This window comes from Aythya marila, assembly GCF_965140915.1.
Source record: "Aythya marila genome assembly, chromosome: 2".
NCBI classification, from domain to species: domain Eukaryota; kingdom Metazoa; phylum Chordata; class Aves; order Anseriformes; family Anatidae; genus Aythya; species Aythya marila.
The window spans coordinates 57,828,543-57,841,114 of record NC_139043.1 but is presented as its reverse complement, the minus strand read 5'-3'; the positions used below and the strand labels follow the sequence as shown (position 1 = coordinate 57,841,114).

General features: G+C 44.2%; 1 protein-coding gene across 2 annotated transcripts in view; it reads left to right on the top strand.

The window, feature by feature from the left end:
• VOPP1 (VOPP1 WW domain binding protein) overlaps positions 1 to 12,572 on the top strand; it is a 66,009-nt gene that overhangs the window by 18,729 nt on the left and 34,708 nt on the right. The window contains exon 1 of one of the 2 annotated variants that reach the window (XM_082754614.1): positions 7,238 to 7,381. The exons of the other annotated variant lie outside the window; for it this stretch is intronic. Within the exon in view, the coding sequence (XP_082610740.1) occupies positions 7,262 to 7,381 (120 nt within the window). The 5' untranslated portion in view covers positions 7,238 to 7,261. Of the gene's footprint in view, positions 1 to 7,237; positions 7,382 to 12,572 lie in introns of those variants that run through there. 2 annotated transcript variants of the gene reach the window in all.

Below are 12,572 nucleotides of genomic sequence, written 5' to 3'. Positions count from 1 at the left end.
GGCACAGATGGGATTGCAAAATCACTCTTTCTGGAAGAACACTGTTGGTGAGGACGTGTTGAGATCTACATCCCAAATAAAAATATTTGTGGGCTTGGTTGGCTGATGTGCTCGCTGTGGGCACTTGGTGTTTGACGCTGTGCTTTGAGGCAGGCTTGCAGAAGCAGAGGGGTGTGAATGGTAGCGTTAAGTCTGGATTTAGTGCCAGAAAATAACGTGGTGGCTCATTCCTTTTTGCTCCCTGATGTTCGCTCCTTGACGTTGTTACAAGACCTTCCTACTTTGCTGCTGCTTGGGTGAAAACATCAACAGGGGCATTGGAGTGAGGCTTTTTGGGTATAGGCCCCGCACTGCTATTCTGGTCCTTGATCTTCCTAGTCCAATCTAATCTTCAAATAAACGTGTGGAGTCCTCAGTAAGCCTCCTTCGTGTTGCCTGTTTCCCTTACCATTGGGAAAGGCTCTCAGGAAACACTCGCAATCTCCTCCTTGTGCAGGTCCTGCCGTGGGCTCTGTGACGTGAACACAGAACTCGACAGCTGTTGGGCGGATGTCTGGAGACCATTCACTGCCACGACAAAGGCATATTGCTTCAGTGGTTGCTTTTACGCTTTCTTTCATCTTGCTTTCTGGTCCTTTTTTTGTTTGTGTTGTACTTGGGTAGTCCCTGCTCCAGTTTTGTGTAGTGATTGTGCAACAGAGTCCTGGTTCCTGGTTAGGGCTTCTAGATGCAACAGACGATAAATACGGAATAGTAATTATCCTGACATACTTCTGGTGAATTTATTTCCTTCTGCAGTGCTAAGCACAGTGAGCAGCTGCCTCTACCAGCAGAAACTCCGGAGAACTGACTTCCCCCCGTTCATTTTCCCTTCAGCCCATATGGATTTCTCCTTAGACCTAGGGACAGATGTACTGTACCTGTATAGTTGTGTAACGAGCTGTTGCTTGCTTTTCTACCCTGAATGAATAATGAAATATCCTAAATGATTATAAAAGCTTTAGCACCAGCTTCATTTCATTTTAATAGACCAATAAAAGCAACCGGTGTGCGTGCCGCTGGCTCCAGTACTCCTGCATAAACCATTAGCAAAACAACATTACTGGCTCTGGACAAAGAAAAACAGCGGTGACAAAAACAAGAGTTGGCTCCAAAAAGAAGTCAGCTTAGTGCCAGCGAATCCAGGGACCCACTCTTATGCGTGCTGGCTGCTGTGAACTCTTTGTTTGAGGTTGAGAAGTCAGTGCTTTCTCATAATTTGCTTTAGATTCTGGCTTTTTCCTTTGTCTTCTGTAAATATCCTTTGCAATGTTTCCAGCAATGCTGGCAGCTTCCCAGGAGCCCGAGGAGCTTTTCCAGTTAACTTGCGTGCACGGAGACCTGACAGGTTTCGCATTTTATGCATGAGACCAGCCGATCTGGCCTCTTCTTCTGCTCTGTCCCGCAGTGCTAGCAGCACATCAGGCACAGCGGGCTGGCTTTGGAGGTCGTGAGTCTCCCCACAAGGCCCAAAGGAGACCCAGGCTTTCCCAAAGCCTGTGGTTACCTGTGCCCGTGTCGTGACACCCAGCACTTGAAGCCTTGGGTACTGGGGAACGACAAACACAATCCTGGGAGCACGCTGTTTACCTAAGGTTTGGTAAGTGTGCCTATACAATTGCTATATTGTGTATTCCAAAGCGTACAGAAACTGTAAAGCTACCAATTAACCCTCATCAGGTACAAACTAATGCCATCTGCTTATGTATTACCCTCTGGTGTTTTGCTGTGTTTAAGAAACAAAAGCAGGGCTCAGGCTTTGGTACCCGCATAGTCAGATGCGGGCTGCCTGCCGGCGTGGCTGCACCCCAGGTACTCTCCTGTGAAGAGTTATATCCTCTTGAATTCAGCAGGTATAATTAAAAGATGTGATCGCTCTTCCCAGGAAAAGCTTTCGGCATTTCAAGCTGCCCTAAGACATGCACAGAGTACGAGCATTCCCAGAAATGGCTGGTCAGCTGGAGCACTTTAAAAATGCAGCATCAGCTCAGACAGGACAGATGCTGGAAGAGAGATGCAGATGACCTCAGGGAGAGCGTGGGGTAGGAGAGAGGATGAAATTACCTCCAAAGAGAGACTTAATAGTAATAATATTAATAATAATTTGCCTCTATCATGTGGTATGTTTTAATTTAGTTGGTTGTGTGTCAGGCACATATGAGGGAATTCAGATTTCTACCTGTCTGTATAACCTGGAAAAGCATTCAGTGCATTAGTGTAGGGTCTTGTCTTTTGTCTCTTCACTTTCACAGAACTGTGTGAGCAGCACGTGTATCATCACCTTTCCTTCTGGTCCAGGTCTTGTTTCTCTGTTAATATGTTTTGCTGTCCATATGGAACATCTGCTAATCATCTAGTTGGCCGTGGTTGCACGTGTTCTTAAATTCACATTATTCTCTGTTTTACGTATCTTCAGCAGTAGCTCTTGTTTGGCAGCAGTCTAAGAGTTCAGGATCTGACATCCTGGTTCTTTGTGCTTCCTTTCCTTACATCTTTTGGCTTACCTTTGTAGTTGTCATCCTTTGAAGAATGATCGTTCTTTTGTTTCCTATCTCCTGATGTGTGCTGGCTTTAAAGGAGATGTTTCTAGCATATTAAGAATGCCATTACTGCGTTAGCTTGATTTTTGAAGTGGCAGGGTTGTGTGTGTTGTTTTGTTTTGTTTTGTTTTTGTAGCGCTGTTTTGAAATAAGACAGGAATTTCCAAATGATCATCCTTAAACTTTTGGTGCACTGTGGAACTGTTATTTTCAGTAATCTTTGCCATTTAGCTGTCAGTCTCGTGCTGGCTGATCTCCCTGCCAAGATGAGCTGCTGGAGTCAAGGGCTTCTGATCACTTCCATGAACGAGCAGGGACCTTTGTAGCCTGGTGGTTACAAGCAAAACACTCCTTGAAGAGAATTATTAAAAAGTCAACACAGAAACACACTGTGTAAAGCAGTCCAACAGTGTCTTGTCCTGCTGCAAAATCCTACTAATGTCAGTAAGTATTTGGGTTCAGAACTGGAGAATTTCTCCTGATGACGTTTCCTTTCTTTTAATTTAAATGAATATATGCATCATGTGTGTTACTGTGGTGATTTTTTTTTTTTTTCCAAAGTACTCTGAGAATGGAGCCATGGTAAAATAGCTGTATGGTGTGGTAGTTTGTATCTTCTTTTTTGTCTTCCCACTCAGAAAAGGAAAACGTAATTAGCCCTTTAGTTGCAATAGCTGGTGTAATGCTATAGTTGCAAGCCCTGCTGGGCTGGGATTGAGGTGTGAAGGAAGCATTCCTGCATCAAGGTTGCCCTTGATCAAGGCTGCTGAGTCCCACTGATGGCACGTGGGCTGGTTCAGACGGGTGCAGAGGCTGCTCGTGCTTGTGCAGGATCTGTTCACATCTGTGTAATGCCGGGTAAGTTCTCATTCTGAAAGCTGTAGCAAGGGGATCATTGGAGCCTGGTGATGGCTGGGTGTACATCTCCTGGTGTGAGATTCTCTGTTTGTGGAGATGTTTTCTATTTTTGCAGCTGATTAGAGGTGCAGGAGGGTGCATACATTAATCTCATCTCTAGTATGAAACACAAAAGCTGAAAAAAAATTTACTTTTGTGGTCTAGTCTCCTTCTTTGGCGAAATGTTGAGGTATCTCATATCTTCTCAGGCAGGGATGCACCATGTGGATCCTGTCTGAGTGCAGACCAGCAGCCCTGGATGGTCAAACCATGGATGCCTGGTCCCTTATCATGGGGGGCTGCAGCCCCAGTGGGTGTGTTGCTTGTTATATGTATTGCCCTGTGATGGGACCAAACGGGCACCGGCCGTGTCTGGAACCATTATTTATGACTGTTTTTCAGTCTGAACCACATCTCCTTTGCCACCTTAATAATTATGGCTCGTGCAGTGATGTGTTTGGCGTTACAGAGAGCTCCAAAGCAGCCTCTCCGCTGCGTGCAGTGAGTGGCAGAGCCCTCGCTCACAGAGCGACAGCACCGCTTGCCTCGGCTGGTCAGGAGGAGCCTCACCAGAGGGTTGCTTGTGGAGTTGGGTTGCTTTTCTTTCCCGTCAAAGATCAGAGCTGTCTGAGCGTAGTGGAGAGCCTTGACAATGCTGTCAACTTTGACTGTTATTGTATTTTTTTTCTCCCTGCTTTAAAACTGTTCCTTAGTTGTCATGCTCTAAGTGTTGCTGTAGCAGTGGGCCCTGAACAAGAGGAGATTTTTCCACTAAATGTTACCTGCTGAATGCTGTGGCTGTATGATCTCTCACTGCGCCTCTGTGCATCTGAACGAGGCCAATGAAGCCCAGCAGAAGTAGGTCTATATTTCCAATCAAGTATCCCAATTTCCTTGTTGTTTCTGAGCCTTTAAATTTTACTCCTGTACCTAAGTTCAGTTTTTCTTCCGTATTTCATTGCTACTGTTGGGTGTCGTGCGTGAATTTATGAGCATTGTCTGCCTGTGAACTCCGTGGGGTCTCATTTGTAAGTGGGTAAGTGTGAGAAAATGCTTAGCAACTGCAGATAGAAGTGCAAGAGATGCAACTAAACAAGCATTTCTTCAGTGTTTCAAAAGCAGTTTTAGTATTTAGATGTGGTTTTAGTTTTTACATGACCTTTGCAAAGCTTAAGAGGCGTGGTTTCTTTCATTTTGGCTCCCTAGAAATACCCAGCACTTTATTACTTTGTTCTGTACTAAACTAGGAAATCCATTATTCCTAACTCTAGGCAAGTTGGTTAAAGACTCTGAGGGCGAAAAGCGAGCAAAGCCTCCCTGTGTAATGCATTTCACATTAGAAACACTCGGTACTTAAAATAGAAAGAAAAAATTAGCTCTTCAGCTGTAAAAATGTTTTCCACATTGTGAATTTTTATTGAGCACATTTTTTTTTCCAGCTATACATATTAGTAAGCCTGCGAGCCTGATCTTATCAACTGCTGAGTTGACGAATGGCTTGAAATGAGAAAGAAAAGGCAGGAAGAAGCATTTTCTGTGCACGTCCAGTGGTCCTCCTGCCCTTTCTCTGGGTGCTGTAAGAGTTTACTTGCCTTTAGCGTTCACGCTAACTAAAATATCTGCCTCCTGTTCGTACAGCATTGTGCCAGGACTGAAACTGGAGCATATTGTTTCATCATTAAATGGGCAATGTTGAATACTTTGGAAATTAACAACAGCTGCAAGTTCTTCAGCTATTTTTATTTGTACTGTGGCTATAATTTTTCTAGTGTGTTTGTGCTGAAGTTAGAAGAGGAAAGGAAAATAGATCCCCCAAGAGGCTGACTTTTTGTTTTTAATTAAAAAAAGGGTCTGCCTAACAAAAGCATCCATAAAACAAACAGCACAGAGGGCAGCATGGCAATTTATCCAGCATTGCATGGGCCCCGTAGTTTGCTTGGTGGCATGAATGACTTTGGAGAGGTTGCAGAGCAGCCTGGCATCTTGGCACGTGGTTTGGTAACCAGCATCGTCTGCAGCCAGCCTGCTTCTGGAAAAGGTCTGCTGCTAGGAGCATCTGCCCTAGCCCTTCATGATGATTTACAGCAGCAAGCAATTTTTTATTTGTTTTATACTCCTAGCCATAAAGATAAGCCCAAATCCATGGCAGCCACGCCACTCAACAATCTTTGCGTGAGGCCCTAAAATCAAGCAAAGAAAGCTTCAGAGGATGATGGTAAAACAGGATTTCTCAAATATCCCTTTTGCAGTCCAGCTACTCGGATCTTTTCCCAGAAGTTGTGTGCTCATGCATCAGGAATGATGATGTAGAGACAGTGCTCTCAAAGGAAAGGTCAGCGTGAATCCATGAAATACTTGCTTCTTCTGGCCCCGGGGGGTTCACATCCCTCCTCTGCCCCTTCCCCTCCAGCACCAGGCAGCTCTCAGAGGCGTATCGGGGAGATGATGTGGGGAGAATGAAGTATCAGAGTTCCCTGTTGGTGCTTTTTGGAGCACCTGAGGTGAATGTTCTTTGCAAGGAGCAAGGATGTTGTCTGGAAGTTTGGGATGTAGCAAGAAACATGGCAGTAAGGTTCACCGAGGAGAAAAGCGAGGTTTTTGCTCAATCTGTGGCCTTTTTAATATTCTGACTGAAGACTTAACGAATGCTGGATGAACAGGAGGAAGCCCATGCTGAAACATTTACCTTTTCTGCAAATCCAAAAAGATGCTTCTTAGAAGCCTTGCTGCTGATCACCAACAGGAACGAGCCATAGGTGCGCTGCTGGTTTATTTGCAAAGCAAATTAGCAAGAAGCGATCTCCTTTAGCTGAGGAGAGTGGGTGGTCCAGTTCTTCTGCCTTTCTCTGTGACCTAACTTACGTTAACACATGCGTTTCTCAAGCTGGACATGGTTTTCAGAAGAATGCACATGACTCTGGGAATTTGTAGCTATTATCTTAGACATATTGAAAATGCATTGTTACATTTCTGGGTTTGAGTGGAAACGGATGAAGGAGGCAGGTTGTTCTTCCTCATTTTCCTAACGCTGTAGCTGAAACTGCTGCCCGGCACAGAGGAGAGCTGTGGCTGATGGGCAGCACCAGGTGTCTGCTGTGGGGCAAAGACCGAGTCGGTGGGATCTGCTGCTTCTCACCAATCCCTTTCCCAAGACGGCATCGCTGCTATGTATTGGCCCCACTGCTGCTACATCTCATTTGGAGACTGCCCTTGTGATGTCTCTGGCTGCTGTCCTGTTGTATTCTGGCCTCTGATGGGAGTAGCCTCTTTGGAGAAGTGAAGCCCCAAATTTTATAGGTAGTTCTTTTCTTACCATTTCTTCCTGTTCCCCTAATGGAGGAAAGGAATGAAAGGCTATCTGTTTCACTGGGAGACTGCCATCATTGAAAATACCTGCTAGAAATGAGAACTTGCTCCTTTCTCAAATGCCATTCCAGCCTTTGGTTGTCCTTTCCCTTTCCTTCCCCTATCTGCCTTTTCTTCTGCTTATTCACAGGCCTTATTTCCACTTCTCATCTTGCCTGCTGTCGCTGACACTTCTCTTGTTCACTTCTCTGCCCTGCCGCTCCTGTTCCACTTCTTCCTCCCATCTGTGAGTTTACATTTATGGCTATGGTGTAAAGGGTTATTTGCCTGCACAAAGCTGTCCTGAAAAAATGTTTAAGAGCCGTGATGCTGCTTCATTTTGTGATGCTGTTTCTTGTCTGAAATAACGCTGTAGTGCGTGGAGGAGCAAAGTGCTCTGTGTCAGCTGGCAGACCTGAAGAGAGGAGCAGCAAGCCAAGATGCATCCCGTGGAAACAGAAGCAATGCCCTTGATACCTCTGGAGTTGCCCAGTGCTTTCTTAGGGATTGAATTTCCTCCTGAAGTTCGGTTTACACAGTGTTGTGACTGCTGGCTAAAGGTGAGAGTGCACCTGTATTTGGTTCTGACCATTTCCATCTGCTAATGTGGGCAGGCACTACTAAAGTCCTCAACACTTTCAGTCCAGCTGAATAATTTTCGAGCTGCTAGGTGTATAAATTAAACATTTATGTCCATATCTCATGCTATTATCCATCCGTAGTGATACCTCCAGGCAGGAGTGCTGAACTTTTTTGGAGTGTAGACTCCATGTTGATGGAGAGCTGATGTCTCATTTATACATCATCTCAGTCTTGCCGTAATCATTTGCAGAATGTCCCTAAGGAAACTTCAAAGACTCTTTGTGAGGAAAATAATCTTAGGGAAGAGATTTGTTCTATCTGTGTAGCCTGTGTGAAAGAGGAGGGAGCTGACTGCAGCATCCCGACGTTTCTGCGTGTCTCGTCAAGCATCTTTCCCCACACACAGATGTGTGCCATCAAATGCAAGCAGGAGAGCTTAACATCAGGTGAAACACAGACCACCAGAGTGGTAGCTAGAGGTCTGCTGATGATGGCTTGGGAGCTTGCATCGTAACTGTTGGTAGAGAAAGCTGAAAGCTTGAAGAGGTCCCAAGGAAAATCCCAAGGTGTGTGGGGGACAGATGCGTGGGCAAGGAGCGCACAGTGATTGAATGAGAGAAGAGGCATGCCAAAAGTTATCACCATCCAGCATGTGCTTCGTCGAGTTGTGGCGTGGGTGGAGTGTGAGTTACAAAGCAGGATGAGCCAAGGCACGGTTGCTATACAAAGAGTATTTGCAATTTTCTGCTTGCGTGTATCCAGTACCTACGTGAAGCCAGTCGTCTTTGGAACCTGCAGTAAATCCCCCCGACACACACACACTCCTGTTTCTCCCCCATCTCTTTCTTCCAGGGAGTCATTTTAAACGTGGAAAACTTCGGGTGATCACTAACACTGATGAAACAACGCTTTTTTTTTTTTTTTTTAAAAAAAAAAAAAAAAGCTGGAGTGCTTTTGATTTAAATGAAGAAACTTGTCAACGCTTCTAGTGGATTGTGTTGAGATTTGACAAGCTGGGACATTGGAGATCATTTTTTCATGTAAATCCAGGTTCCTAATAGAAGACAAATAAATATTATGGTCTTCTGTAGGAAGTTACTTCATTTTGAAAAATGTCTTGCCATCAGTAGGCATTGTTACTTGCCAGAAAGAGCTGAGTAGTCTTTCCATGGGAAGCACTCCAAGGACGAACACACCGCGTTTCTTCTGCTCAAATAAGGAGTGAGGTAGAGCTGCTGGGCTGTGTTTGCCCTGGAATCTAATCATCATATACCATCACTGTGGTAGTGCATTGGTGTCTGTCTAAGTAGCAGTCAGTCTAGAGTCTTAGTTTAATTTAAAAGGCATCGATGTTTCAGTCCACTTGGTGAGTGTGTACCCAAAAGCTGTAATAGAGCATCTCCCTGAAAGCTTGAATTGACTTGTTAAATAAACACAAATTATACCAGGTCAAGCTCTTCTGCTGGTTTTGTTTGAGGAAAGTTTTGCCCAGAGAAAGAGACGTTTGCTGCCAGTCAGTAGGAAATTTAATGGACTGTGTATGAGCAAAGGGAGACTTGATTATTGGTCTTGATGAACCCAAACCCATAAATTCCTTCCAGTGCTCTGGAAGCTGAGTGCCAAAGCAAAAAGCTTTCTGGACTGCAACACGGAGATGACTATTTCAGCATTTTAATAATCAGGCTGACGTAGCCCTGCTCTCTGAGATAGCCTTGCGGACCACACCAACTGCACCTTTGTGTTACGATGTGAGGTGTGGTTGTTTTTTTTTTTTTTGGGTTGTTTTTTTGGGTTTGTTTGTTTACCTCGAGGTAGCTAGTTTAATGGAGCTGGCCCAAATGAACTAGAGTTTCCTTTAGACTTATGTCTCCAATTCCATTTTGGTTGTTGTGGTCTTCACATGGCTTTAGTATAGATTGGAGCTGCTCCATAAATCACAGATCTGTGCTTTTACCTTGAGAGATCAGGACACCTTGTGAGGATGTGAACGATGCCATCACGATGGCTAATGGAGCCGTCCGTAGCACCTGGCTGCAGGGCTTACAATTCACCATTAAGCAGGTGGGATTTGGCTAGGGACGAAGCTCCCAAGCAGAGCATTGAAGTAGGTTATTTCTGCTCAAAGAAGAAATGAAAAAAGAAGAAAACAGGGTTCTCACATGCCGAGGTTCCTCAAAAACTGCTTTTCAGATACCAGAATGTTTCCAAGGTAACCTCTTTCATCTCCACTGTATTCAGATGCTCACTTGTTTAATACACACACGGCATATGTAATCTGATTTAAAATGAACAGATGCTCTTAACAATAATATGGCATTAAGCATGATGAGTTTCTGGAATAAGCTCTCGAAAGTGAGAACTCGCCTTGGCCTTGTGTACCTTACAGGGGAACAGCACTCATGCAATATTTCATTGCGGCCAATTTCTTCTGTTCCCTGCACTGGGTGCGCAATTGGTCATGGACTCTGTATCTTGTTTCTTGAGTCTGAGGTGTTGCCTTCAGTGGTACATATGTTTTTTTAGGATTTTAAGGCACAAAGGATTTTGATCCGGTGTCTGCAGTTTTGAAATAAATATCTCAGAATTGCAAAGGAAAGTCTTAGCTGCATAAACAAACACTTTTTTTGTTTCCAGTGGCTGCGCATAAGAAGGATCTGAGGAAGGTGTGCATCGCTGGATTAAATGTCAGGAATGAAAAACAGGGGTACAAGGAAGGGGAGCAAGACTGGCTGTCATTATGCAGCTGTGCTCCGTCCTGTCACTCGCTCCCTGCGGGACAAATGAGTGAGTGGGGGATGCATAACACGAGCAGAACAAAGCCTGGGAACTCCCAAATCAGCTGCCCTGCGTCGTGGTGTTGCAACCACCAAAGAAATGTACTCTCCTGTAGCCTTTGATGGGCTTTGATGGGCTGTCATAGTGTAACTAACCAGCGTCTGCAGCTCCGTGCTGTTACTGCCTCAACCTTGTCCGCTCCGCAACTGACGGAGAAAATTGAGTTCTGAATCCATCTTGCCTGACTTGGTCTTTCATTCCTTTGGTTTTACTATTATGGGAGATGAAAGATGCCCCCTGAGGATTGAAGTATGAGGTAATTTAAAGGCTGTTTTCATTCTTGGGACGGTAAATTGTAAGAATGAAATGTGCATGGGAAACAGGCCACTGTGCCGGTTCAGCATGAACCAAAGGGGCTGAATGGTGGCACGGTTTTAGATTTCTTTTTAAAAAGGAGAAGGGGTGGGGGGCGGAAGCTAAATCTAAACTTTGTTCTGAGTGAGCTAAATATTCAAAACCGTAGCAGTTCCTGAGAAGAGTGAGTGCCTACGGTTAGGGATAGAGATGAATCAAGCGTCCAGTTCTTCGTCGAAGGAAACCAAGTGTCTTCATGGTGTCTCTTATAGTGTTACCAATGTTCATGAGGGGCTTTGAAGTAAAATCATTGTATGATTAAATCTTTTTGACTGTAAAAACTAGTATCTGGTTTGTTTTGGTTTTAAAGAGATTGAGGGTGGAAATTGTAAATACCCTCACTCTTGGCATGGTTTTATTCCAATTCCTGACAAATGATCCCTCCCCCCACATCCTCCTTTATGGGTTGTTTTATAAGGTGACTTATGACTTATTCTGTAGCTCAAGAATGCAAATAATGACCTTGCCTTTACTTCTCCTGCACATATAAAAGGAAACATAATAACTGCAGAAGCTAAATTCAATTTTGGAGCTGTGGAACCTGCCCAGTACCATTTGGAATAGATCAACTGCTTCTAGCCGAGCTGGGAAAATGTTACGTCCTTTTCCTTCCAGTGGGAACAGAGAAGGTTACCACTACCCCCTTGAAGCTGCGAGACTCTGCTGGAATGTTGACTTTTTTTTTTTTTTTTTTTTGCTTTTCTTAGGTGAAAATGCTTTCAATATGTGGCACGCCTCATGCTTTTTTACACATCCGCCCTTAGACCTCCCTTTGTGCCGCTGGTCCCACCAGTGGGGCTTAGCCCCCAGCCCATTTTTCACACATGTGCGAGCCCTGCTGTTTCCACGCATGTACAAATAGGAACACAAGTCCTAATCTTCTCTGGTGCTGAGGGTCTCCTGGCACTTTTCCTTGGCATCCCAGTGTAGACCAGGTAGGATATTTCCCACTGAGCGTCCCAACGATGACGGCAAGGGCAGAGGAGTGCTGGGCGCTGTCCGAGGTACTGAGGCCTCTTGCAGGCTCCAAGACACGAGGCTTGCTTTCCCCTTTGCTTTCTCTCTATTTATTTATTTATTTATTTATTTATATTTCCCCCTAGGAGACTGATGAAAGGATTATATTCAATTGAAATTGTAGCATTCTAGGACTGGAGTGCATTTGCAATTTGCTGCATAATGGTGGGAGGGAGGAGAGGGGGGAAAAAAAAGAAGTCAGGCTCCTGAAATGAAATTACATGCGAGGGATATTTGTATTTCTTTTGTGGGAAAGGTTAATAGATCTAAATGTAAAGTAAAGCTTTTTGATGAGAGGCTATCTAATGTGAAACTCTCATTAATCTTTTTTTTTTTTTTTTTTTAACTCAAAATTAATGCATGTGCTCAGAGCACCAGAAGAACTAACATGAGTTAAATGCTTGTGCTGAAATTTTACTGTAAAGAGCAGAGTGTTTAATTCAAGAAGCAGAGAAGTTGCTTCTATTAAGAACCCTGTGTGAGAACTATTCCCTTCTTTCTAAAGGAACAGGAACAACTCCCTCTGAAAAATACAAAAGTCAATTCTTTGTACTGTGTGTTACATGACTTCGTAAACTTGAGGTTTTGGTGCAACAACTGGGTGTCTGGAATAATATCTGTTCTGTTTAGCATTACGCAGGAGGGAAAGCTTGGTGTGGGATAGAGCCAGCATCCTATTATAGCAAGCTTTTCTTCTGTTTCCTCATTAGCTTAGTAAATAATACCTTAATGCAATCCTGGTTTTTAGTAAGAGTTGCTTTTGCAATACAAAATACAAAAGTATTTGCTGCAGTCAGTGGTGGACTGCCTTGCGAGCTCGGTCTCTTAGAGTAGTTTGGAGATGGGCTACTTTTACCCTCATCTGTTAGCGTCACCAGAGAAAGAAGTAGGGATGAATTTTGATGGATTCAGGCAAGGCTAAAGCAAAATGTATTTTCTGTAGTAAATTGTTTGCACCCTTAG